This window comes from Ylistrum balloti, unplaced genomic scaffold (assembly GCF_031769215.1).
Source record: "Ylistrum balloti isolate Yb309-2 unplaced genomic scaffold, AGI_CSIRO_Ybal_v1 Utg370120, whole genome shotgun sequence".
NCBI lineage: Eukaryota > Metazoa > Mollusca > Bivalvia > Pectinida > Pectinidae > Ylistrum > Ylistrum balloti.
The window spans coordinates 1,009,899-1,037,352 of NW_026782137.1; the positions used below are offsets into that span (position 1 = coordinate 1,009,899).

Here is a 27,454-nt window from a genome sequence, read left to right on the forward strand (position 1 = left end):
GTAAAGTGAGACACCAACACTCGGGGTCATATGAGGACGGGTGTATAGGGAGACACCAACAGCCAGGATAAGATGAGGACGGGTGTAAAGGGAGACACCAACAGTCGGGGTCATATGAGGACGGGTGTAAAGGGAGACACCAACAGTCGGGGTCATATGAGGACGGATGTAAAGGGAGACACCAACAGTCGGGGTCATATGAGGATGGGCGTAAAGGGAGACACCAACAGTCGGGGTCATATGAGGACGGGTGTAAAGGGAGACACCAACAGCCAGGATAAGATGAGGACGGGTGTAAAGGGAGACACCAACAGTCGGGGTCATATGAGGACGGGTGTAAAGGGTGACACCAACAGCCAGGATCATATGAGGACGGGTGTAAAGGGAGACACCAACAGTCGGGGTCATATGAGTACGGGCGTAAAGGGAGACACCAACAGTCGGGGTCATATGAGGACGGGTGTAAAGGGAGACACCAACAGCCAGGATCATATGAGGACGGTTGTAAAGGGAGACACCAACAGCCAGGATAAGATGAGGACGGGTGTAAAGGGAGACACCAACAGTCGGGGTCATATGAGGACGGGTGTAAAGGGAGACACCAACAGTCGGGGTCATATGAGGACGGGTGTATAGGGAGACACCAACAGTCGAGGTCATATGAGGACTGTTGTCTTCGTAACGATGATAGAAGTATATGGAGCTTTGCAATTGAGTAGCAAATCAATCTTCCGTGCTTCTGAAGTAGTTTTAAAAAAAAGCTTTTGCGGCAAGCTACCATGCATTTGTCAACTCTTCCGACACAGAGCGATCTAAAAACGTTCTCTGAACAAAAGACATCAGAGAGACGTTTTCCGTCGCTGCCACATCAATCTCCTCTAACAACATGCGGTGGAATAACGGAAAACTGTTTCTTCACTGAACGAAATCAAGACTAATTGGACGGAAATATGTGTTATACGTCTAAATTAAACTCTCTTCTGATGAATATACAGATAGACTTTCAACTGAACGACAGGGTCCAGATTTACGTGTTTCAGTATCTGTACGTTGTATATATGCAACATGCGTCTACATCTAACTATCTCATTTATCACAGTAAAATTCGAAGCCAGTCTGTGGAACAGAAAGGTCACAGTACTGGGTATTCAACTACCCACATAATAATCATCCTACTATATCATATATCTACATGTATTATTCATGATAAACAAATATTTTTATGTTGAGATGAAGTTTTATTTAGTACCACAAGTATTATTTTCAGCGCGTAAAAATAGAAATTTGAAAAAAATAAATCTGAAAATGGTAGATTATGTACATAAAATTATGAGGCAGTCTATTTTGTTAGAATAGACCTAAAAATTCTGTATCAGCTAATGAGGGGTTTCATAAGTACAATCTCATTATCTTACCTGGTAATAAAGGTACGTTTTCATATATCACAGGTGAGTATGAATATATAAGTAATGTCTAATCAACAGGTAAAGGATGTCACTCCCAAATATTACATCACACTTATTTCAGCATCACCAGGGTTTGGTTCATCTTTTTAAGCCTCTTACGAAACATATACGTTCGAAAATAAACAAAGTGTATATTGGATTTTTTAAAAACAATACAATAGAGCCGAACAATGAATCAAATTGCGTCATACAACTACTTTTTACCTCAAGGACTCAACAGTGATGTTAAAACCTCAATTTTGAAACCTAGTAGGCGATTGAGGTAAATAAAAATGATCGAAAGAAATGTCGAAACAAGATTTGGAGGTCGATAACCTACAATACAATGAATTTCGTACCACTAAGTATTAAGTCAGGCAGTTAATCATGGTGTCAAAGGGAATTATCGTGCAAGTATTCTCTTTAGAAAAGATAGTTGATATTTTAAGGCTTACAGATAGCCTCCATTAATTCGCTTTTATAAGTTAATGATATAAAGACGATAGAAAAAAATGTACCTATTTTTAGTTATAGTTGCGATTCGAGTAAAACGCGTGTTATCCATGTCTAAATCTTCCAAATTGTGCATCACCATAGCTTATAGTGGTGGTATGAGAACGGCTGTAGGGAATATACCCACGCCTAAATCTTCCAAATTGTGCATCACCATAGCTTATAGTGGTGGTATGAGAACGGCTGTAGGGAATATACCCACGCCTAAATCTTCCAAATTGTGCATCACCATAGCTTATAGTGGTGGTATATGAGAACGGCTATAGGGAATATACCCACGCCTAAATGTTCCAAATTGTGCATCACCATAGCTTATAGTGGTGGTATATGAGAACGGCTGCAGGGAATATACCCACGCCTAAATGTTCCAAATTGTGCATCACCATAGCTTATAGTGGTGGTATGAGAACGGCTGTAGGGAATATACCCACGCCTAAATGTTCCAAATTGAGCATCACCATAGCTTATAGTGGTGGTATATGAGAACGGCTGTAGGGAATATACCTACGCCTAAATCTTCCAAATTGTGCATCACCATAGCTTATAGTGGTGGTATGAGAACGGCTGTAGGGAATATACCCACGCCTAAATGTTCCAAATTGAACATCACTATGGCTTATAGTGGTGGTATATGAGAACGGTTATAGGGAATATACCCACGCCTAAATGTTCCAAATTGAGCACCACTATGGCTTAGAGTGGAGGTAAAGGAGAGCGGGTAAAGGCTGCCTGATTGAAGTACTAGCGTGCAGTACTTTACATAAGAAAGGCCACATTGTATGAGAAATGTCTGAAGCAGGGCATAGATAATTGATACTAATAACATCATTTATATCACTACATCATGTCATGCATCACATATAGCCACAAAGATATAGAATACTCTGTCATATTGTCTACTCCACAGAAAGGTGTCGGAAAGGATCGCTGAACAAGCAGCAATAAAGTCACCAGTCCTGATAATAAAGAACACAACACGTTATATCGGACATGGTAACTGAATTGTCTCTAACGAGATGATGATAGCAATCGTAAGTCTTTACCGTCGTCGTCGTCATCAACCTCTCGGAAAGTATAATATCGGGAGCCAGCCCTTACCTATCTAATCATCCGAGACATGTACCAGCTTGCAAGGATTTTATCCAGTTAAGAACCAGTTTTTAGCGAAAATTGAAATCGCCATGCTTTTCATACAGCCTTGTGTTCAATGGTTACATTTTTTTCAAGTAGCTATATAAGGCATTAAAAACAAAATAAAAAAAAAACATTGTTGAACATGCATTTCGTGCAATGTATGTTTTAAAGTGAAACTTTAGATCCATGTGTATATAAACCAATCATTTGCCATATCATATCTCTGGCACTATTTTGGTTTTAACGTCGAAAAGAGCAAAAAGGTCAGAGTACCGGGTGTTTATCAACCCACACAATGGGCGTTTAGGCTTATTCATTACAAAAACGAATTTCATGTAAATTTACATGTATATATAGTACGGAATGTTTAAGAAACATTTTTCTGTGTGAAAAACTAGCGATTTTCGCCGATTAATCTAAATATGGCTGAAGTAAAAAAAAAGTACTTTGTCACCGTCTTTTTGTTGATATGTTAGTATGACCTCAGTATGGTAATTTCGACCTGAACTCTGTGGCGCTTTATCTACTGTTTAGCGGAGATTTCATCAGTACATGCACATTATTTTACCTGTATAGGTACATTTATATAAATCACAGCGAGGATGAATCTATAATTAGTGTCTAATTAGCAATTTAAAGTTATGTCACTCCTACATTTTTCAGCATTATCATGTTTCGATGAGCGATTCATGGTCAAGTCTTGTATCTAAAATCCTAGAATTTGAACATCCATTTTATAACAAAACGTCTTCAATTCAAGTACACTGATTTATGATACAGAATATGAAATAACAAATCAGCAAAAAAAAAAAGAATACTATTGAATAAGTAACCTCAATCATGATTGAAATAAAATGTCATTTTTTAAACTCAAAACTTAAAGGCTTCACAAATATGATAGGTTATTGTACAACTTTTCCATCACTAGATGTGGCCTTTTGTTATTCATTATGTGGAAGAAACAATTTATGGAGCATGAAAATATTGATTGCATGTTAGTAAAACATCATTCATATCTGTTTTGTTATTTTTGTTACGATTTCATGGTACGGATTTCCATATTTGGTAGTAATCAGTAGAATACTAATTCATATAAGGAAATCTGTATTATGCGGCAAACATAAATGTGAGGTATGTTACCTGTGATTGTTAATTTGCATATTTATCATAGCACAGACGTGTATATAACGAGACTAGAGCGACTATAACGTAATAACGGTAATAATTCATCAAATGACCAACAGGGCACTTCCATCTTGTTAAATTGTTGTACAGGTTATGACGTCATTGTGGCTGACATTCACACCTAAATGCCACCATGATGGACGACAAAAGGTCCACGCTGAATATCAATCAAAACGAACTTTAAAAAAGAACAAGAAAAACGATATTCACCGTGTAGTGATTGATTATCTTTTTTACAAATCTGCCATCACTAATTATTTCTAATTATGATAAATAATTTAGTGAATCATGATCTAAAAAATAAAATCAATTAATTATCTTTAATAAAAGCAAATCACTTTGAGGAAATCTGCGTTATTATTAATAAAAATGAATTAAAAAACGAAACACAAGAAAAAAATAATAATTTATGGACTAAAACAATTGATCGCTTGTAATTAGAATCATTTAGACAAAATCGTGACAAATAGTGAACCCTTATATTACAATTGTTGTAGATTTATTTGAAAAACATATACATTTACACGGGGGAAATTAAGCATCTGAAATTGATTACTATTTCAAACCTATTTACCCCATTTAACCAAGTGTGTTCATGTCACTAGACTCTATAATGAGTACTAGAGGTATGAAAATCGTCCAGGAACATTTTGTGACTTTTAATTAATCAAATATCTAATTGAATTTCCTTAAATCGTGATTAGACGGAACCTTTATAATAAAGAGCTCACTTTATCATTGGTGTACATGTCTGACAAAGTTTATAATCTAGAGTACAAATCCGTTAAATAGCAGATGGTAAGTGCATGTCACAGGTGCAATAAAAAAAGGATTCAAAAACATTAAGAATTATTCCATATCATATAAATGAATTTGAGATGTTTGAACCAGTTCCCGTGTCTTTTGTCTTAATCGTGGAGTGACATCAAGTAGAGAAACAAAACTGCTGTGAATCACAAGTCAAACATTTGATGATTTGACCAGACCTCTCACTATGTAGATCATCATATTCTATACAGTAGTCATAATATTCTAGTAGGTACCGTCACTGTTATCCTTTCTACATCATAATATGAACTTCAAACATTTTACAACAATTGTGAAACAAGATATCCAACCACGCTTATCTTATTGTCCGTAACGAAGTGCGCGATGAGTCTTACTGTGGTAGGAAACCGGCATACCCGGAGAAAGCCCACGTGTTCGGGCAAGTAACCCCTCACTTCTTATATAAATAAACTTTAATTTATTTTACAACAATTGTGAAACAAGTTTTTCCAACTTATATTAATCACTCTTATTGTCCCGGATGGAAGCGTGCGAGGGGACTTACTGTGGGAGGAAACCGGAGTACCCGGGTAGAAACCAAATGGGGTTTTCACTTACTTTTCCACATGCGTTCGAAGAATTGACTAGGAGATTAATGATCAATTTTTATCATTTACTTTATATAATCCCCATGTCACAAACCTTTAAAATCATCTTTCTTTATTAGACATTACTTTTTCATTTGCACGTTTTGTAAGATTTGAAACAATCAAAGTTTTTGAACTGCATGTATATTCATGGATCTACACAAAATTTTCGTTCTACTTTATTCATTTTTTAAAATTCTTTATTATGTCGATATGAAATTATGTACATGCATACTGTGTGGTGTTGTAAAACATAATTGGACACGCACATTTGATGTTTTAATTAAATGACATAATATTCGTAATACATTAGAACACATCTATAACAGGAATATAATTTTTGCACATCTACATATTAAATCACAACACTTCCGCTTCATCGGACTTCTTGTCCTTTATTTATTCAAATTTATTTGGACAAGTTCGACAAGAGATGTTTTGATGTAGCTAGTGTAAGCAGATCCCATTGGTTATACTGGACCAATGGTGTATATGGCGAATAGCAATAGGATTACATTATACAGCGAGGAACCAGTAATATAGGTCTTCTGTGTAATAAATGTTTTATGTCCTCTGCTTAAGCGACATGGAAATGGTTTACTCATCCAATAGCTCTATTCTTGTTGACACTTCCCGTTTTGTTTCCTAACCCTACAGAGTTGTAGTGAGTACTGAACCAGAGTTGTAGTGAGTACTGAACCAGAGTTGTAGTGAGTACTAAACCAGAGTTGTAGTGAGTACTGAACCAGAGTTGTAGTGAGTACTAAACCAGAGTTGTAGTGAGTACTGAACCAGAGTTGTAGTGAGTACTGAACCAGAGTTGTAGTGAGTACTGAACCAGAGTTGTAGTGAGTACTGAACCAGAGTTGTAATGAGTATTGGCACAGAGTTGTAGTGAGTACTGAACCAGAGTTGTAGTGAGTATTGGCACAGAGTTGTAGTGAGTACTGAACCAGAGTTGTAGTGAGTACTGAACCAGAGTTGTAGTGAGTACTGAACCAGAGTTGTAGTGAGTACTGAACCAGAGTTGTAGTGAGTACTGAACCAGAGTTGTAGTGAGTACTGAACCAGAGTTGTAATGAGTATTGGCACAGAGTTGTAGTGAATACTGAACCAGAGTTGTAGTAGTGAGTATGAGTGAGTACTGAACCAGAGTTGTATTGAGTACTGAACCAGAGTTGTAGTGAGTACTGAACCAGAGTTGTAGTGAGTACTGAACCAGAGTTGTAATGAGTATTGGCACAGAGTTGTAGTGAATACTGAACCAGAGTTGTGGCACAGAATTGAGTACTGAACCAGAGTTGTAGTGAGTACTGAACCAGAGTTGTAGTGAGTACTGAACCAGAGTTGTAGTGAGTACTGAACCAGAGTTGTATTGAGTACTAAACCAGAGTTGTAGTGAGTACTGAACCAGAGTTGTAGTGAGTACTGAACCAGAGTTGTATTGAGTACTAAACCAGAGTTGTAGTGAGTACTGAACCAGAGTTGTAGTGAGTACTGAACCAGAGTTGTAGTGAGTACTGAACCAGAGTTGTAGTGAGTACTGAACCAGAGTTGTAGTGAGTACTGAACCAGAGTTGTAGTGAGTACTGAACCAGAGTTGTAGTAAGTACTGAATCAGAGTTGTATTGAGTACTGAACCAGAGTTGTAGTGAGTACTGAACCAGAGTTGTATTGAGTACTGAACCAGAGTTGTAGTGATGTAGACAGTTTTTTCTAATCTTTGTCACCCTCCGATTGGACGTTGTAATACGAAATCAGGTTTCTAACAACTTATGTATATCTTATTATTATAAATGTTGGTTACTGTTATTTTGTATAAAGACAAGAGATGTTTCACACGTGTAACCTGAAAGGCTAAAATGTTTCTATGTTTTGAACAGAGGACAAATTTATTTTGGTTGATGAAAAATTCAGATAATTCTATTTTTAAACGGTTTTCTAACTTTATATATAAAATAAACGCGTGACTTTATCATCTATTTATGTATATAATGCAACTAACATAATTTGTGAAAATCCCAATGAAAGTAGACCATATAAGAAACATACAATGCACATCTTTCTTGTATTGTAGTTATATAATTAATACCTCTATGTACATGTCCGTGATATTTCTTCTCCGGCTAATCTTTGTATATCGTATGTATTACTGTTTTCTTTGTGTTCCCTTTAAGGGCCGAAATTCAATAAGACATTTTATCTAGTCAGTTGATAATTTTGTGCAAATTTCTTACTATCTAGAGCCGAAACTCGTTGCTATTTTCCCTAAGTTGTTGTTTGGTGGCCTTGGATAATGTCAAATCACTCCTGTCGAATTATCACATATGATGCCATGCATGTGAACTTGAAAATCATGAAATATTTTTTTCATCTTTTTGTGGTTTTGCTATATCATTAAATCTTTTGAAATAATTTTCCTTCTGATCTTATTTTTTCTAAAAGAAATAAAAGCTTCGCGCCCCCACTAACAACTATGAACAATTATGCGCTGCCAGGAAGCCGGTAGGTAGATGGCACTTATCCTTTAAAGAGCACTGAGGAGAAAAATCTATACAGCACTAATAACGTCTCGTAGATGTACTTTACGTCATTTTACATTTTCAATTATCATAATTAACAAAAGCAGACCAATTATTTACAGATATTCGCACATTAAATGAATTCCCTGACCTTTTTGATGAAGCCGCCGAGGTTATCATTAATGTGATATTAAGTTGTGTAACCCATGTTTAAAATAGGGTTCTTAACAAGTTACCTGTTACGTATAATAAACATGTTTTTATTTTTTGTACTTTTCAATCGTTATCGATATAAAATCAATCTCTTGATCGTCCTTTATGACAAATTCACACCTTGCAGACGACTAGCGATAGTGGATGGCGACAACTAACAAAAGACATGGTACCGGACCGGAACGACAAATTACTTACTGTTTTTTACTGTCTGTTACTCTTGAAAGCAAAACTGCCGTGAAATCTTAAATTACTACCAACTCCTACTAAGAGGATGGTATCGTCTTTGTTTAGAATGGATTTTTAAAACAGATAAATTCTCAGCGTGGGGTTAGTTGTTTTTGTTCCTTTTCTTTAACTTACAAGGTAACTTCGGTCAACGCGTGTCGTTCGAGACCGACCTGGCGCTAAGTTTCAACACTTACAAATGAAATGCTTTTTGCTCAATTAGACACTTTTTCATGCATTTATTTCGAATTAGTTTCTTTGAGTCGTTTTTGAAAAAGCTTTTGAAGTTGACCTGTTTTTATGACAGCTCGAACCATTGCTGTCTGTGGTAATACTGATACGAACCTCGATAACATTGTACAATCTGTCTCACGATTTCCCTACGTAATGCCCTCACCATTCATAGTAACATAAAGGTACCTATGTTTACCTGTACGTAACGTCATACATATAAACATTTGAAGTCATAGTAATATGAATATAATTTCTGAAAGCATTGCGTATCCACCGAATAAACACGTTGGTACATCATGCCGAACACCTACAGAATGTTCCGTTCTCAGATTTTGATTTAACACGTCCTAAAATTATAATAAACATTAAAAAATGAAAATAAAACAAAAATTTAATAAATTTCTTAGTCTGTTATGTATGAATTGACGAGTAAACACATTAACATCTGTGGTCTTAATTTCTAAACTAATTCTCTACTCTTATTAATGTAATTAAATTGAATATTAGAGCATTCCTCTTTTGTAGTTTGATATAAACTTTATTTATTTTACAACAATTGCGAAACAAGTTATGTTAACTTATGCTAATCACTCTTGTTGGCCCGGATGTAAGCGCGCGAGGGATCTTATTGTGGGAGGAAACCGGAGTACCCGGGGAAAACCCAGATGGCAGGTGACCCCTTACCTTTTCACGTCCGTTCCGGGAATCGAACCCCGGTCGGCTAGGTGAAAGGCGAGTGCGTTACCACTGCGCCACCCGACCAGTTTCGGCAGCAGTTAGAGTGATGAAATAAGGATGGTTGTTTAACGCTATGTCGTCAGATATATGTTGTAACCTGCAAGGTATTTTAGGATGTACGGTCATAGAGAATAAATAAATATAAATGATGACTACGATATCGTCAATAAGATGTTAAACCGCTTAAAGAGCGTTCTACACATAGTAAAAGTATAGACGATTGTAGTGTGATCATGTCATCTGAAAAACGAATCAGGACAGTGTACTGAACAATAGATAGACTCAACTGTAGAGGTAATGTTATTAATTGACATAAAACAAATTAAATGTATGTAGATTTTGTGCAGACAATAACGACGTTTTCTTAAAATTGCAAGATCATCAGCAACTGTTCATGAATGACACATTGTGCTGATGCCACAGTACTCACGACATATCTGCTGATCTGTCAGGTGTTAAACATCTACCAAACTTATGTAGTTAATCAATTTTTAATCACTGCCAATAATGAGTCCATCATCGTATATACATCATTGTCAATATTTTCTTCAAAATCGATGCATTTATTTTGTTACCAATGTATTGTTTTACAGAGTGCATTGTTCTCATTCGATCAGCACGAGTTGACTGTGACAAAAGTATTAAATAAAAAATCTTATAAAAATGCTAACGTTACACTGATACATTTGAAGTAAAACATAAGATTCTTACATTTAATTATATCATTTCATTGAAATCCTAAATGTAAGCTAACTTTGATTTTATATCCATCTTATGTACCAAGTTTAACAAGCCGCCGAGAGAGATTGTTAAAAACACCAATAAAACTTTGTATGATATAAAATTCAATTTTAATAGCTGGTAGCTACTTCAATGATTAACATTCGGGAGGCCCGTCGAATGCTACTCATGGCAACTGGTGTAAAATGTCATGCAGAAGGTCAACATCGACCGTTTCTCTTCCCAGTTTGCCGAACACAGACAGGAACGGTATAAGTTTAAAAAGACCTATAGGTCATTGGAGTATAGCATTCTCAGAAGCTACATGACCCTATGTAGGGAATCGACATCAGATAAAATTATACGAACTTTCGACCTTTTCCGAATAATAAATATACAACACAGAATATAATTTCGGCGTCTGTGGTAGTTTTAAATTACACACGGCTCCTGATTCGGTACTCGTATTAAAGGTATTTACCTTAAGGGGATATGGTATCTGTTTTTTTTAAAATTTGATACAATGTTGTTTTTATTCATGTATATTGAAATCAAAGTCAGTGTCCTTTCTATGACCAGTCTTTTTTTCAAAGCATACTTACAGTGACTGTGATTGTAAATACATGTAGCATTATCAAGGGAGATAATCCTGGGTGACAAACAGAATTGCCAGAATCCAATTTTGCAGACATGTCTCGGGTTACGGAGATCATTATGTCCGCGATTCGTCGCTGGAGGACACTCGATCTTCTTCTGCTTTCCGCAGGTGTTTGCAGTCATTGACATTTTCTCTCTGACAAGCCTGAACCGACGTGACATCCACCCGATGTGAGTTACCCGACTTTTGTGACCTAAGGGGGGTTATATCAATCTCGACAGGTGAAGCGCAGGTCTGGTTATCTTTATCATTTGTACAATACGACACACTTTCGATAACATCATGACACGGTATTAAATGAGTGTAATTGCAATACATGATGCCATGAAAATATGTTGCTACTTACAAAAGGTGTGAAGATTACAATTAAGCAGTACTACAGGCTGTCGTTTCGTCACCCCTTTCATTAGCCATATTGTCAGCTGAAAAAATGACTCTAAGCGTGAGTATGACACTTTTCACGTCAATAAAACATAAAATAATATTGAAGAATTTTCATATTTACATTTTAAATGTTCTCACGTAATTTTTTGGCATTAAATATAACGAAATCGGGCATGTTGAAAATGTCCATGTTTTGGGGTTAAGCTGGTGTTTGACTTTTTCCAGTCTACTTGTGGGTCCTTTAGGTCATTAGCACGTGTCTATCACCTCTTCAGAGGAGTAAGTATCGGAAGGACGATCAAATAGACCGTACATGGTGGGCGGATAAGGTTGATTTATTCATAAAACTGTCTGTACATCTATCACCCGTAGATAGGTGTCCGACCACTAGCTACGATCGTTGACCACAATCTCACAATGAACAGTTAATCAGCTGAACTTCCTTCTTGTCAACTCAGATCAATACTTGCCTGTGTTCCGGGGTAGGGGGATGCGTCTTTACACAAATATTGTTTGTTCTTCGGACTTCAAAGGAAGCGTTTTATTGTATCAATACAATTTCTTCTTTTTGTTCCCTATCATGTGACCATTCTGAGGTCAAATGATATATTTTTCATTGAAAAAAACCCTGAGAGTCCAACGTGCAGAGAAATGCATTTTATGCCACAAGTACCTGGTCCAAACCGATTGAGAATGTACTACAATTAAAATTAAATTTTATCAAAAAGAAAATGAAGAAGTATGCTATGAGTTCGTTACATAACGCGTTTGAGTGGAATTTCTGACGAATTCCGGGCTGTCACCAATGATCTGATATCGTGATTGTTACAGTTCTCCTCAGTGTTGTCCACATCCGGTCATTCGAGATTTGGTTTGATAATTTGATATATGACGTAGATAAATAATATGATACACAAATTAACTCGATTGATACACATGTAGATAGTTCTTCCTGTCCTCTATTATGTGTATCAGGCATTTCAATGTACCTTAGGCTCAAATACCGCAAATTTTTCAACTCGGTCAGATTGGACCCATCGATGTGGTTGTCTTGTAACGTTTGAATAAACACTAACAATTAAACAGTCAATGAAGAAACAGAACCATTTCAATAAAGAAACAGGACCATTTCAATAAAGAAACAGAACCATTTCAATAAAGAAACAGGACCATTTCAATAAAGAAACAGGACCATTTCAATAAAGAAACAGGACCATTTCAATAAAGAATCAGGACCATTTCAATGAAGAAACAGAACCATTTCAATAAAGAAATAGTTTCACTTTAATAACGAAACGCAACCATTTCAATGAAGAAACATTTCTGGAAATGGTGACATATATAATGCCTGTACATCCTGTTCACACTATCTGTTCATTTTTCGCTGTAAGAAGAACGTTTGAATTGAGATTAATTTGCTTTAATATTTATCAAACTTATTACATTGTACTTTTTATTACAACGTGTGTTGTTCCCTTTTCTGTTTGAGAGACTAACCTGTGATAGTTGCTGAGCGAGCTTTAATACCTATTAGAAAGCTTCCTTTTATGGTATTGTAAATGTATTCTCTGAATTTATTTTTAGTCTTGGTACAGTCTATTTAACTAATAATTATTGATTGCAGTTAGCTAATGAATCTGTTTTTATTTAGAACAGGAATTAAGTTATCATACTCTAAAAATATCAAACAGTACTAGCAACTTTATGATAGGTACGAAGAGATGAAATGTAGAGATGACGTCAATGATAGGAATGAGGAAATCCGTGAATATCAGTTTTATTGAATACACAGATGAGGAAATCAGGAAAGGATGAAGTTGATGAATGAGTAACGATAAACATGTAAACAATAGTACATGTACCGAGAAATCTGACAGCTGTATCCACAGAAAACGACACATATATTGTTTCAAAATATCAAATTATTTTTTTTTAATGATATCAACGTTCCTTGATGGTCTTTTTGTATGTTTTTTTCACAGCTTTGACAATGTAGACACGGCAGGTTAATCAACCGAGATGATAACATCGATAACATCATCAAAATCAGCGTAATCTCGCTACTGTCAGTTTTCACAAACTTACCATACTTTATTATAAACTGTCTGTGGTAGATTTATTTTTAACCCCGAGGTGAAACTGGACCACACGAACATGTACCAGGTACATGAGACTTTTGATTGACGGATAGACCAGAGACATCACGATTGAAATCGATTACCTTTAAAATGGATGACACAAATATTGACACGCAGTTATCAAATAATTATGATGGCGTGAAAAAAAAACGAAAATTGGTTTGAAAAAGTGGATAGGTAGTGAATTTGCTACGATATTTATCGTGTCAAAATACTGGCGCCTAGTTTCGACCGATGGAAAATCTTAACTCCGGGCAATAGGTTTTCTTCTAAAATGAAATTTGATTAAATATAAAAAAATATGTCTAGATACTTATACTAAATCAATATATATATTGTATTTTATGACCTGATGAAGAGCTTTTAATGTTTCAATTATCAATCGAAATTTAAACGTTTCCTTTCCAAAAATATCAGTTTCTAGACCCTTGGGTAAAATGGACAGTTCATAGTTGATAAATTGCATCCTTTTATAATGAGATATATTCCAGAACGGAAAATAGAGATCCACATTGCTATCGGTCTTTATACCTGAAGATTTCGTGGCAGTTTATCCAAAATGTCTTCTTATATTACTAATTTCATGTAAAATGCATCCATTTTTTTTAATTTAAGAGATAGCAAACAACACTATGCCTCAGATTTTGTTTTAACGTTTTAGAATTAATATTAGCATGGTCCTAGTCATGTGAGGTATTTGTAACAGATACGTTAATGCTTAATAAACGGGATACCAGAGGTTATATATAACTTGGCGGTGCCACATGTGGTGACGTTACATCAATACACTTCCGGTACACTTTTTCACCACCGCTGAATGGCATGATTTCGTTTGTATAGATAGCCATTTAAATATCGAAATATGATAATTATTGCGAAACACACGTAGTTTACATTCTGAGACGCAAAAGTATTTGTTTTCCTACCTCTTTGATTAAATTACCGTTAACAAACCTACATCTTATTATTCAACAAGTAGATTTATTAATATTTTTTGGTTATTATTGTATCATGTGTAAGATATCATCCTTCATATCTAACGGAGATTTATGATCTCATTACCGTTGGGTTGATTTTAAATTATGTAATAAATTACGTATTAAATGTGCCCATCAAAGTTCTGAAGTCACCGCATTCATTTCGTCTGTGATATCATAATGTCTAAAGATATTTTTCTTTGTGTTTGTCAAGGTAAAACAGGAAATACACACTGGAGCCAAATGTTTGTAAATTTTGACGATATAAATATGTTGACAAGAAGTCAAGGTCAATTATGATTCACATGTATAAAGTTTAGATTATTTACGAACATGTGTCTATAATTGAGGTGAATATTCTGGTATGTAATTTACAGTAGTTATAGATGTCCATTTAAACCAATTGACTTCAAAGTATGGACCAATATTTAGTGAATGTTGATAAAGCAACAAAATTATCGTAGATATGAGTGATAAATTGAAGTGTTATGGGGTTTAAATGAGAGTTTTACATCAACCTGTGATAATAATGGTTTCAAAAGTGTTACTCGGAACAGTGGTAGGGAAAAATGAAAGGGGTGAGGGAGAGAGAAAGAGTGAGAGACTGAAGGGAAGAAAAAAGTCATGGTAAAGGATGGAGTCAACAGTACAATGGAGAAAAAAGAGAGTTGACAGGAAGGGAAGATGGATATGTAAAATGGGAAAAGGGGCAAAAATCGACACAACCAAAGGTTGAACTTTACTGACGACAGAAAAAGAGTATAGCGAATAAATAAGACGGATTGTTTGAGTGAGACCTAAGTTAACAATGGCTATCACAAAGCATCTTCAATATTCCTTTTCTTACGTGCATGTCATCTTTTATACAGGTTCAATATGTAAAGGAGATTATGACACACGTTAATTTTCTATAGACATAGATTTATAACCTTATCTTAGGTAGTAAATTAAACCGAGGTCTGTCGTAAAATAGAAAGCAACTTCATATACTTCTATATCAAAATTCAACTTATCAAATTTTGTTCCCTTAGTCAATATTTCATCATCAAAACAGAAATTGATCTTCATCGTATGATGAACATTATGATACGATTTCATAATCAACAAAAACACGGGCGCGTATTAATGATAAAGTTCTATCTAGGAGTAAACAAACGTTATTACTCATAAACAAACAGGTGAAGATAAATATTTAAGTGCAAACCCACGTGTCTGGAGTTACGGCCCCTATCTATGATAAATCTTAGCGAGTGTACACTAATTAAGGGTTATCGTTAAACCGGATCACAGGGTGGGATAATACCACCGGGTAATGAGTCATCGTCGCAGCGATGACATATGGTGTAATAATACAGGTAGATAGGAATTTCCCGTCCATAGATAAATTTTATAGATAGGCGAATGAAAAATGTCCACAACACGATACTATATAAAGATACACTTCAAAATTCTTGGAATTTTTATAACAAAGGCAGTTTCTAATGTATAGCTTACAAAGAAAAATTGTATTGATATAATGCAAGGTTAATTTACACTGTATGCAACTTGAAAAAAAAAAGTCAACATAAAAAATTAGTTGAAATTGTAATATTTTCTCCTGTCTAGTATCAAAACTTTCATGTTTTGGATCTTAAAACCTCATAAAAACGGTTAAAATTTCAAATTTGACTGAAAAGTGACCTGTATAAGAAAATGGTATGTCAATCAATATTTGATCGATTTTGTTGAATATCATCAACAATCTACAATCGATACCGTATCAATATGGTAATGTTTCGATACGTTGTAATACTTCAGTTTATTTCACTTGACATTTGTAAATACATCAATCATAAAGAAATGTTATGACGCATTTTTGGTGAAGAAGACTGCAATTGTTGGCATTTTTATTTGAAATGTAATCATTTCATAATGATCACCCAGAATTAGTCAGAATTTATCTGACATGTCCGTTTAGAAAGAAAAGAGTGAATCATATGAATCAACCTGGAGACAATTTACTGGTACATTCGAATGAACACAAACCAATGATTAATTTATAAAGTTTAACAGTTATCCACAGGGTTCTTACGCGTAGTGGGTACTGTAGATTCCTTGGCTTATGACAAAAAATGGTCATAGTTTGTTTATCTGGGCAAGTTTTAGATTTATCATAATGTGCTTGTATTTTACAGCTTGCTATTTAGATATGAAAGTGACCAGCATTATTTTATACAGTTTAGTTACAGTATGTGTGTGAAACATGTAAATTTTGTATGATCGGCACTATATCAAAGTCTGGGTCTGGATGTGGGGAGAAGCTTAAGATACAAGGCAAACTCGGAAAACCTGTATAAAACTAGCTTAAATGAGTAAAAACAATATTAAAACTTAAACATAGATCTAGAAGAAAAAAAAACCGAAAACGATGGCGATATAGAAAATATTACGCAACCTTTTGCTCCGGAGGGGTAAGTGTTTCTTTAGTCCAATATAGTACCTGCCATGGTGTAAAATGTCGAATGCATAGTTTGGCATCAACTTGGCGACGATTGCGAACGATCTGTTCAGCAGCCTATCCGTCTGAAGACCCTGGGATAGCGAATCAGTGGCAAATGGTATGTAACCATAAAGGAAAGGAAAATTAAAGATCCCATTTTTGTTGTAGGGTTAGCTGGCTGGTGTGGCCACACCAAAGAGCAGAAATATATGGAATATGTTAAGATAAATCAGATGTTTATAGCGATATGGGTTATCAGTAATACATTTGGAGGAATGCGAAATTAAGGAAGGAGATATATGGGATTTGAAAGAAAATTTAAGTTGGCTGTTAGCATCGATAAGCAAGATCAAATCACATCGGCCGTATAAAGCCTGTGTAAGTTTCTGTTTGTGACTGATGGGTGGACGATGGAGGGGTGTGAGAATGATATTTAAAGTACATTGTGTGGTTGTATGATCATGTCGATACATCTTGAAGTAGTATTACTAGCTGTAACAGGATGTCGTTATGTGACTCATGATATAGGTAACATATGGAAAGATGATCAATGAAAATTTTCACTGCCTCAAGGTAAATTTAGTATGATATCATCACCAGCATAGACCGGTAATATGGCGTCCTGTTTTATACATAGTAAAATAACACAACAAATACGATAATCCCATGAGCTATAAAAATGTGTTTACCTTTCGTATCAAACTGTTACTGTCGATTTGAATGAAAAGCTGTGTACATACTAAAACAATATTTGGTAGTTATGGTAAATCGTTTAAGTAGTATAACCGGATTTTAAGTAAATAAATAAACAACAGAGAGATTTTGGGTAATAACATCAGCAATTATCCCAGTATACCTCTACAAATATTAGTTTGATGGACAAACTCGGTAAAAACTGTACAGGTTTATCGCGTTTCTTTGTTTCTACAACTAACCGACTTATAAAAACAAATCACAGAAATTAAGCTGATATATACCTTCAGTCTATTAGATATTGTTAACTTACATGTATATCTTGTATTCATTAAAAGAAAAAGAAATATAAAAAATGACGTCACTTGACAAGTATTAACTTCCCACCAACGGTGGATCGGAATGATTGGAAATTTCCTACATGTTTGTATCTCGATAAACCGCTATGACAGGGAAAAGAATGAGGAAGGGGCGTCTGAATGTTGTAGATTCAATATAAATGTCCGTGTAGGCGAATGACAGAGATTGATAATTGATTTCTAGGGGTTAAAGTTTTATTAATAGTTCCCGATGATGTACTGGGGAAGGGGGGAGGGGTAGATGTATCGGTACATTGTTATGTTTTTCATATCTATTGAAACAATGAGAAGATAGTAACCTTTGTCTGTACTTCACAGTATACTCAACAGTCGGTCCAAAATGGGGACATTGATTTCTTTTTGCCAACCTTTGTCCAATAATGTATATACAAAGGTCACTATTGTAACACTTCCTAGGTCATTGAACCTGTACAAAGGGCCTGTATGTCACCTCCAAGTCTATCTGTGATTCATACACAAATGTACTTAATAGTTGGACATTAATATTATACTCCAAATTTGTCTGATCAGGAAAAAAATACACATAAGTAGAAAGTATATGTGATAGAAAGGTGCGTCCTGACAACAATACCTATACAAAAACAAGAGGCACAGTTACTTTTCTCGCTTCAACGATTATCAATAATACTCGCACGAGCTTACTATATTTTTAATTATGTTGTTTTTATTCCATATTGAATGGAAGCTATTATTAGGCACATGACACAAGAAATCAATTGTTTAAGGATTTATCGGAAATTCACACGGTTTTCAACAGGGTGCATTCATGATTCATTCATATTGCTCTAACCATTAATCTGACACGTCACAAACACAAGGGACCTGCTGAATTAGTGGTATAGACTTGAGTCGGCCGAATTGTTGGCAGAATGCTCGTGTAATTGTCCCAGACATGAGAATATGCTGTTAGTATTACATACGTGTTTGTGGTTATGCGTAACACCCATTCATATTGAGAGGCGATACAAAAATCGGGACGACTAATTATATACTTATGACACTGTCTGTACATTTTGTATAATTTGACATTTCAAAAAATATGTCTAAATTGGTATCGTATGCAGGTATTTTAACACTTGTATCCTATTTTTCAACACTAACTTCCGTATATAAACTGTTATGATGTTAAGACCGACTTGTGATAAATATCACCTGCTTTGTATTAAAGGTACACTTACACTGAGATAATGATACTTAACGATCTCCAATTTTACAAATGCTTTTAGAACTAAATAACACATGAGTCTATACAAATAATCTCTCTCCAACTTACAACCATTCTTTTGTACGCAGTGAAAATCATTGAAGGTTTCATTTCAAGCTAACTTAACTTTATCTGCAGATATGTTTTCTGTTTCATCACTGGTGTCAAAACATGGAGTACTATATACGAATATATATATATATATGCTCGTCAGCCATGCAGTCTTTGGGTTTAAATACTTTTCAATTTATTTCAGAAAAATATGGCATTAACAATTAGTTCAAATTGATCCAGATTAATCAATTATGAACATTAAAGCAAACCTGCCAGACTAATTTTTTATTATATACATATGTAATTCTAAACATGAAGTTTTCATTGTTATTTTATATTTCAACTAATACACTTATAGTAACATTTTAATTTGGTACATGTATATATTTCTGTGAAAAAAGCAAGTCACGCAATATAAATAGAAACATCGGATAAATTGAAAAACGATTAATTATCTTCACAACTGTCAATCATTGACAAATAAATTCAGTTCCTGTTGAAATGACAATCTTAGTCTCATTCTACAAGTTTTCACATCAGTTGATGACTGTGTATTTAAGGGATAGAAATTATAAATAGTTTTGAATAAGTCGGATTCTATTAATTTGACCAATGTTGTAAATAATGCTTTATTAAGATGTGTTATTTGTGTAATGTGTGATACTACCGACATCGGGATTAAGATATATAGATCTTCACCGTTTAAAAAGTCTCCAAGTCAGAAAATTGAAGTCCGCATTTTTTTTTTTTTTTTTTTGTCAAGAAGAGAGCCTCGTTGACTCGTATGTAGATGTCTTGGGAGAAAATCAATGTATCATACGTGCATGCACTACCTGAGTTGTGAATTGTTAGAAATTACTGTCAATCAATTCAACATCTCTCATGAAATATTCAAATGTCCAATACATTTTTGGATTTCATCTCGGCTACGCTCTGTCGTTTGTCATGCACGACTTGCACACGAATAATAGGATGCATATCGATGGCGCGTGAAAACGGAACCGTAAATCACGAATCATACCCCGTTACAGGAAATGGTAGTAATAAACTTTATAAATATCTCGGCAATGTTATATCGGATGTGTCTCTGATGATATCGGTGTGAGAGCTAAGTGGGGACACTTCACACGATAAGACCACGATATAAGACGCACTGTTTAAAGTTTGTACGATATTAAGTGACATAACAATTATACAGATTCTGACACTGTCTGCTGTCTGTTCTGTATTCTGTTTATCTCGGAATCACATTTAAAAGTCAGCATAAAGATCAGAGATAAACGATAGGAATGATAAATGCAATTCCAAATATTTCTAATATCTTTTCTTTTTTTTTTTAGATAAAACAGACAAACATCTATATTTTGTATCTAAATATGATTCATGTAACATAGCGTCTAAATTTTATTGCTAAAGCATTGGTCTCTAAAATGGCTTTTTATATTCATGGTACACTTTTTACCTGAAGTTGCAAATAACTTCATCGACTTTCTGTACGTTTAAACTATATTGTAAACATATTGTTACAGAAAATTATGTTCTCGTGCATGTGGTAAAATGTCCACTTTTTTCTGTCTCCTAGTAACCATTTCATGGTGTTTTATGCTTTTCAGAATGAAAATGCTACGGATATCATGTAACATTTGTGTATACAATATGTATGTAAATTACCTAATCCTTTGATTTTTAAAGTAAGAATTTCGGTTACTTTTACAGAGAATATTTAAATCAAGTAGATTCTACATCAAAGTTTGGCGTTTGTTCACAGAAACTTCAAAGCTTTGACACTACATTGATATACAATTAAAGTTGAGTGACTTTTTTCACTGGTGTCTATGTCCAACACACCTGTATTGTACCTGTTAATTAAAGATAGTTTATATTACAAAGGCAAAATGTCCGGTATGTTATACAGGCTAAAGGCAAATTCAACCAAACTAGTGCTAAATACTATGTACAGTTTGACACTTAACGCATACTTAACGTTACGTTCAAGTAAAACTATTTCAACCAATCAGCGATCGTCGTTTTGTCACGGGGTCAATATTCATTTATAGCATAGGTGACATTCCCTGTCCGTATATATATACGATGTGTAAGTGTTACCGTGTATATACACACGGTATATAAGAAGGACAGAGTATAGAAAGGCCTCAGATACATTTTAGCAGTCCAACAGAGTGCTGGTCTACCTTTTCAAAGAGAAGTTGCTCAACCGTGAACAGTTTCCTATTAACAGAGTAGGACAATCTTAGTTGGGAATCTCCAACACTTGCCTTTGGATATAAGTTGTTGATATATCTCTGATAGATATCTGTGACTCATCAATTTCAATTGTTGGGACTTTAACGTGGTGACAGTGCTTTTTTCTGGACAGTTTGAATCAAACTTCGGACATAACAGTCATGGAAGGATCCGTGGCCATGTCCAGTTCGGACAAATATACAGCTTCTATAGAATTCTCCAATGCGTGTAGGGAGTTTTATATCAAGCGAGTGAAAGCAACAGAAGTTCTGAAAGATCAAATCAGAACAAAATCAGATCGTGCCATGAAACAACGGAGACCACAGTCACAGCAACCGTCGTCGCCCATAGAGTCTGCGATGGACAAACTCAGGCGAGAAATGGTGAGCATTTTATATAATATCATATTCATCCGTTTTTTTCAAGTACTAACACTGCTTAAGGTCTGTACTTATGTTAAAAGAGTCGTTTAATTTTAAGAAACAAAATTTTCCTCGTTATTAATGAGATTTGTACCCATTGATTCTTCAAATTCAATCGGTGAAAAAGTTCTTTGATACAAAAAACATTTTTATATCTGAATTTAGAAAAAAAAAAGATTAAAATCTCGGTTTAAATTTGATCTTATAATATAGACCAGATTTATTTGTGATGTTATATTGAATACAGATGTCACACGATTATCTGTCGTTTTACTGGTCGTGTATAAACATCATTATATTTAGATCTTTGAAATATTATATCTGTCTGAAGTGTGTTGTGTTCTCGTCGAGCCTTTGTACGATATCAAATCAAAGACGGGAATACCTGTATATTTGATGATAAATATCTATTTACGAACACATAACTAACAATCGTCTATTTAAATTTAGATATTATGTTACAAAAATGAGTTTCCCAAAATAGCTATACCGATATTTTTTTCATTTGATCCTTAACTCATGTTAAACATCTGCCTCTAACAGTGCCACTGAAACATACACTAAGTACGTTCAGCACATGACCTGGTTGATAATGAGCAGGATTGAAATAAATTTTTTGAGACCTGCCGTCAAAATGACGTATATGTTCCTATCTTGTTATAGTGATTTACTGATAAAATATTTCACTGAAAATCAAACTTGATCAAAGCTGAGGGTTAATACGTGTAGATATTGTAAACAACATCTGTCCTATTACTCAAATAACAAAAACTCAAACTTCCTTCACAATCTGTTATCAAAAGGTCTCGTTTGACCAATACAGTATAGTCATAATCCGTTTCTGTATGCAGGTAACGAGAAAAAAATGCACGTTTTTGGCGAAATATCAATTTAGCAAGTCTTTGAATCGATTTGGTATATATAGTTATTTGTTTTGTTTGTTCTTCTTGGTGTGTGACGTTTTAATTCTAGTCTAAGTTTGGTAAATATTAGTTTTGGTTTAAATGGTATGGACATTAACGGTTAACAGTCAACTCTGTAGAAACTAGGTCTTAAAACCTGTCGAGACGAGATTTGTGTGTTATTTCACATTCCTGTACACAAACACATTAAAAGTTAGACCTATTATTAGTAAACATGTAACAATAATCATAAACAAGTGCGGTCTTAATAGCCTCGACACTAACGATGGGATTAAATCCACATTTCCCTGTCGAAAGTAAGCTTTACGACTTTGGTAGGAAGAACAATATGTCGTACATTTCCCTCGGCTACTTGTCCTAAGTCCGCAAGGCGCTGGCCGATAATTAATCCAAACTTCTATCTAGGATATTATATAATTACGTGGACCTATACCGCTACAGGTGATATAGCCACCGCGACAACCTGACGATGTTATGGAGATGAGACAATCAGATAATGCCTGGGTTGTCTTGTTACCTGTCTGAGGTCTGATTGCGATTTCATGCAAATGTCCAGGTGTGCAATGCTTGTCCCACTGGTCAAGCAGGTGTTCATGTCATTGCCTGTTTCGTGGTGATTTTTTGAGATTAGATGATATTCTATAGCACGGACACTAATGTTTTAATCTTGCACGCGTGAGCGCTAACAAATATTCCATCTCTTTAATCTATCTTTAGTTGCAAACAGATGTTCTCGATTTTGTCTACCCGACCGATTTTAGGATATATTGGATATATATACAGGATATGGTGTACATCCTATTGGTTGGCAGGTGGCCTTGTTCTAAAGTCACGCTATTTGCATTTAGATTCACTTGAAAATAAATTGGGAAATTCTTTGCATGGCTTTTCAGACTGGTGTGAAAACCTCCATCCCGTCACGTCAAATTATCTTCTACGTAAAGAAATAAAGCTGATTCAATTTTATGCCATGTTGCATCTTGTGACATACGATAGGACGGGTATCTATTATTGTCAGTGTGACGCTCTACGGTATACCTGTCGCTTCCCGATACCCACATCACGCGAGCCACAGGTGGACACCATAAAAACTTCCTCCCAAGTTTAGATATAAAGTTTTATTATCACTTTCGGGGCTATTTTAAATCTTGAATTCCGTGATTTGTCTTTCCCGGTGCAAGGTCATAAAGGTAATACCTTGAATGCTTATCCAGTCACGTGAACAACATTAAAATTCTTGATTATTTGAAACGCGAATTCAATTGTTTGCAATTAAAACAAAACAAAACGAACTTGACTACATTTATATGAAAAATCTAGTCCTGTGGTGTTGGCGAGAGAACTCTACTGAAAGACTTATTGTATTATCCTATTGCAGTAGTTATCACACTAAACAAACCCACTTCCGAGATATAACACGAGCACTTGGGATTCTTTACTTTGATAAGGCTCACTGTGTATACAATAATTCATTTGTTGCTTCTTAGCAGGGGGCCCTCCAAACCACAGGTTGTGTTAGCGTGATTGAAATATTATGTAGATTACGCCAATAAAATCGCTTACAAATACATGTTTTAAACCATCAACGCTTGGTCTGAGCATTGGAATGCGTTTAGACCGTCCATGTCAACAGTATACCTTCGTTATCAGAATCTTCAAACTCGAGTGAACAAGTATAATGAGATTAAACCTCTATATAGGTGGGAGGTATACACAGACATATTGTTGTTTATTCTAGACGAATCACAACAGATTCGAGTTTAAATACCGCGCAGATGGAATGAGTTTTATGCTTACGACGATAATGCTTTATACGACTTACTGTAGGAGGCTAAAGTCATTAAAATCTTGTTTATTTTGCCGAATCATGGTAGATCCATCTTCTATCAATGCGGCATCAGTCTTTTCGCTGATTCTGTTAGTCTGTGTCATTAAGTACTAAAAGCGAAGTAGGGGGTGGCCATCATCTGATTACTCATCCTCGTTCCCATCCTATTCTATTTCAAATGTTGTCGTATGGGAACGAGACTGACCTTTGGTAATGAACTTTTAATACTGTAGTCAAATTGGTGGTAATTACATTGTCACGTAATATTTCTTTCTTAAATGATACAAACACTGAAGTGACTCAGAAATAAATAACAAGAAATTATAAAATGAATTCTTTATTTCCAGGCTTCTCTTATGGACCAGGATTTGTCCTTGATGAAACAGCTGCTGACCTTGAACGAGACAATAGAGGATATCAAGTCGAGGCGACTATATGGCGTTAGTAAGGAATCTCTTTGTCAAAGTAATGAGGATTTGGAAGGAAGTCGTGATTCCTTTTCTGATATGGACTTATATGATTCAGATGAAGAGCTACATAAACCATCCAACATGAAATACACATGCTTGACTGTCAGTGACAATGGCAAACGCAACACCAATCTCACCAGCAGAGTGCGCGGGATGGAATGTTTACGAGTGAAGGACGGTTGTTCCAGTGAATCTCAAGCGGATGTGAAAAAGCCTCAGATTATTCACGGTGCACAGAGTTCTATAGACTCCGGCTATGACGAGTCGGACTGTTACCAGACAGATATAGAAGTCACGATATAGGTCAAGGTCATAATGCTAGACAAACCTCGGGTACTTCCGTTTCTGGCCTTGACCGACATACACGATATCGGACACGACGCAATATTGGGACGGTACCGCAACGACGAAAGTGCTATCAATAGACAAACATTGTGATTCATAATGTATCGCTGAAATCCAAAGTACACAAAGATTAAAGACGAAGAACATGATAGTCTTGAAAAACTAAATGTTACACATTTAGCAGAACAACAACTTGAATCAATTTAACACAAATATCGCCTGACCGGACGTACGTCACCCAGACGACGGTGTTCTTCTCAAAGAGTAATGAGGTACATATTGATTTCATCAAACCTGTCTACACGGATTCTTTAATTCATGTTAGAATTGTAACAATGATTAAATTAGTGCTTAAATAAATAAATAAACAAATAAATAAATTGATAAATAAATGTGTTCCAGAAAAAAAGTAACTTCATCTGATCTCATAATCATTTCTAACAATACTTCTCTTTTTGTATTTGCAGTTATGAAGTTAACATCTTTCTGATTGGTCATCTAGCTGTGACGATCGTCCAATGGAAATGGCGCTTTTACAATGGCATACCAATCAACCAATGATAACGATACGTTTAGATCTCCATTCCAAGCAACTGATCAAAAATGACTCTTCCAGAAGCATGGTTACGATTTCTTCGGACCACTTATTGTGACAGTAACATTGTCTGTGGACTTCACAACATTTTGTAAAAGACAATTTACATAAACTACGGTGCTATACATTTAATATGTAATCAATGACAATGGCTTTCATGGAAAGATTCTTAGCAATATTATTTGAGACATGGATTTGAAAATGTGTTCTTGTTAAATTATGATAAATTACACTAGTCTTTGTTATGTTACAAGCCGATGACATTTTTATTTATTGAAATAAACTATAAATAACTTTACATTTTGTCTTAATTGTTTTTACTACAAATAATGTAAGTAAATTATGTTAATATTTGTAAAAAGATACACGATAATGGTTCCTTAAAACACAACTTCCATTAAACAATACATTGGTGTGTCAGTTTGCACTTAGGGCACATAACATATGATATAATTGTGTACAATGTCACGTGTATATATCTATATTACGATACATGGTGACTTTACACATATTAAGGAATTTAGTTCCAAGTTAAACCAATCACCATGTACGATGCATTTTTTTTCTGTTCACAAAACCAGATTTACTTCATTTCTTATTTTGCCAAACTCGAAAAATCCGCAAAATTGATGCGTCAACGCTGAGCAGGATTTTAGTTTTTAATACTAGACAGTTTTGAAATAAGTTGTTTGAATGTTAGTTTTAAGATCTGTTATAAAATCTTACATGTATCATATAGTGCTTTGTTTAGCAATATGTGTATGTAGTAATGAATCTATACTAGATATCACACAGGTAGTTGACCTTTAAACGTTAACCTCGATGACATATTTGGCTCCCCTGGACTAGAATGTATACAATAATTAATGGCCATGTCCTAGGGAGATGATGGCTCTCGGCCGACACCTCAACATCACACATTACTTGCTCTGAACGATATATATATATATATATATAATACTGTTCTTCTAGAAAAAATCTTCAAACACCAGAAAACTATTGAGAAATGACGATATTACAACATATAAAACAACTTCAGTATTTTTGTTCAGACAAGCACACATACTATCACTCGATAAGATCAACTGTCCTAAACCGGTCTAACGCATCTCCAGGAGGCTTACCTGTACATGGTTTACTAACCAAAGAAAAAATCATTCTGCAGTAAACCATAATTGTGAATTTCAAATTAACCGTCGAAAATTAGTTTCACATTTCTGACTCGGTAGAATAAAATATAGCTTTAGAAATGATTCCACTCGAGAATTACTTGTCAGCGGATATCAGAGTGGTTATAAAGGACATTTCATTTG

At 35.0% G+C, this 27,454-nt stretch overlaps 1 protein-coding gene across 1 annotated transcript; it reads left to right on the top strand.

Annotated features, from left to right (window-relative positions):
* The first annotated feature begins 21,667 nt into the window (after nt 1–21,667).
* Nucleotides 21,668–26,323, top strand: LOC132550378 (uncharacterized). The gene is made up of 3 exons (XM_060214437.1): nt 21,668–21,941; nt 25,079–25,818; nt 26,014–26,323. Exons 1-2 carry the CDS (start codon nt 21,720–21,722, stop codon nt 25,502–25,504), a joined length of 648 nt encoding a protein of 215 aa, XP_060070420.1. The 5' UTR covers nt 21,668–21,719; the 3' UTR covers nt 25,505–25,818; nt 26,014–26,323.
* Nucleotides 26,324–27,454: the final 1,131 nt, after the last annotated feature.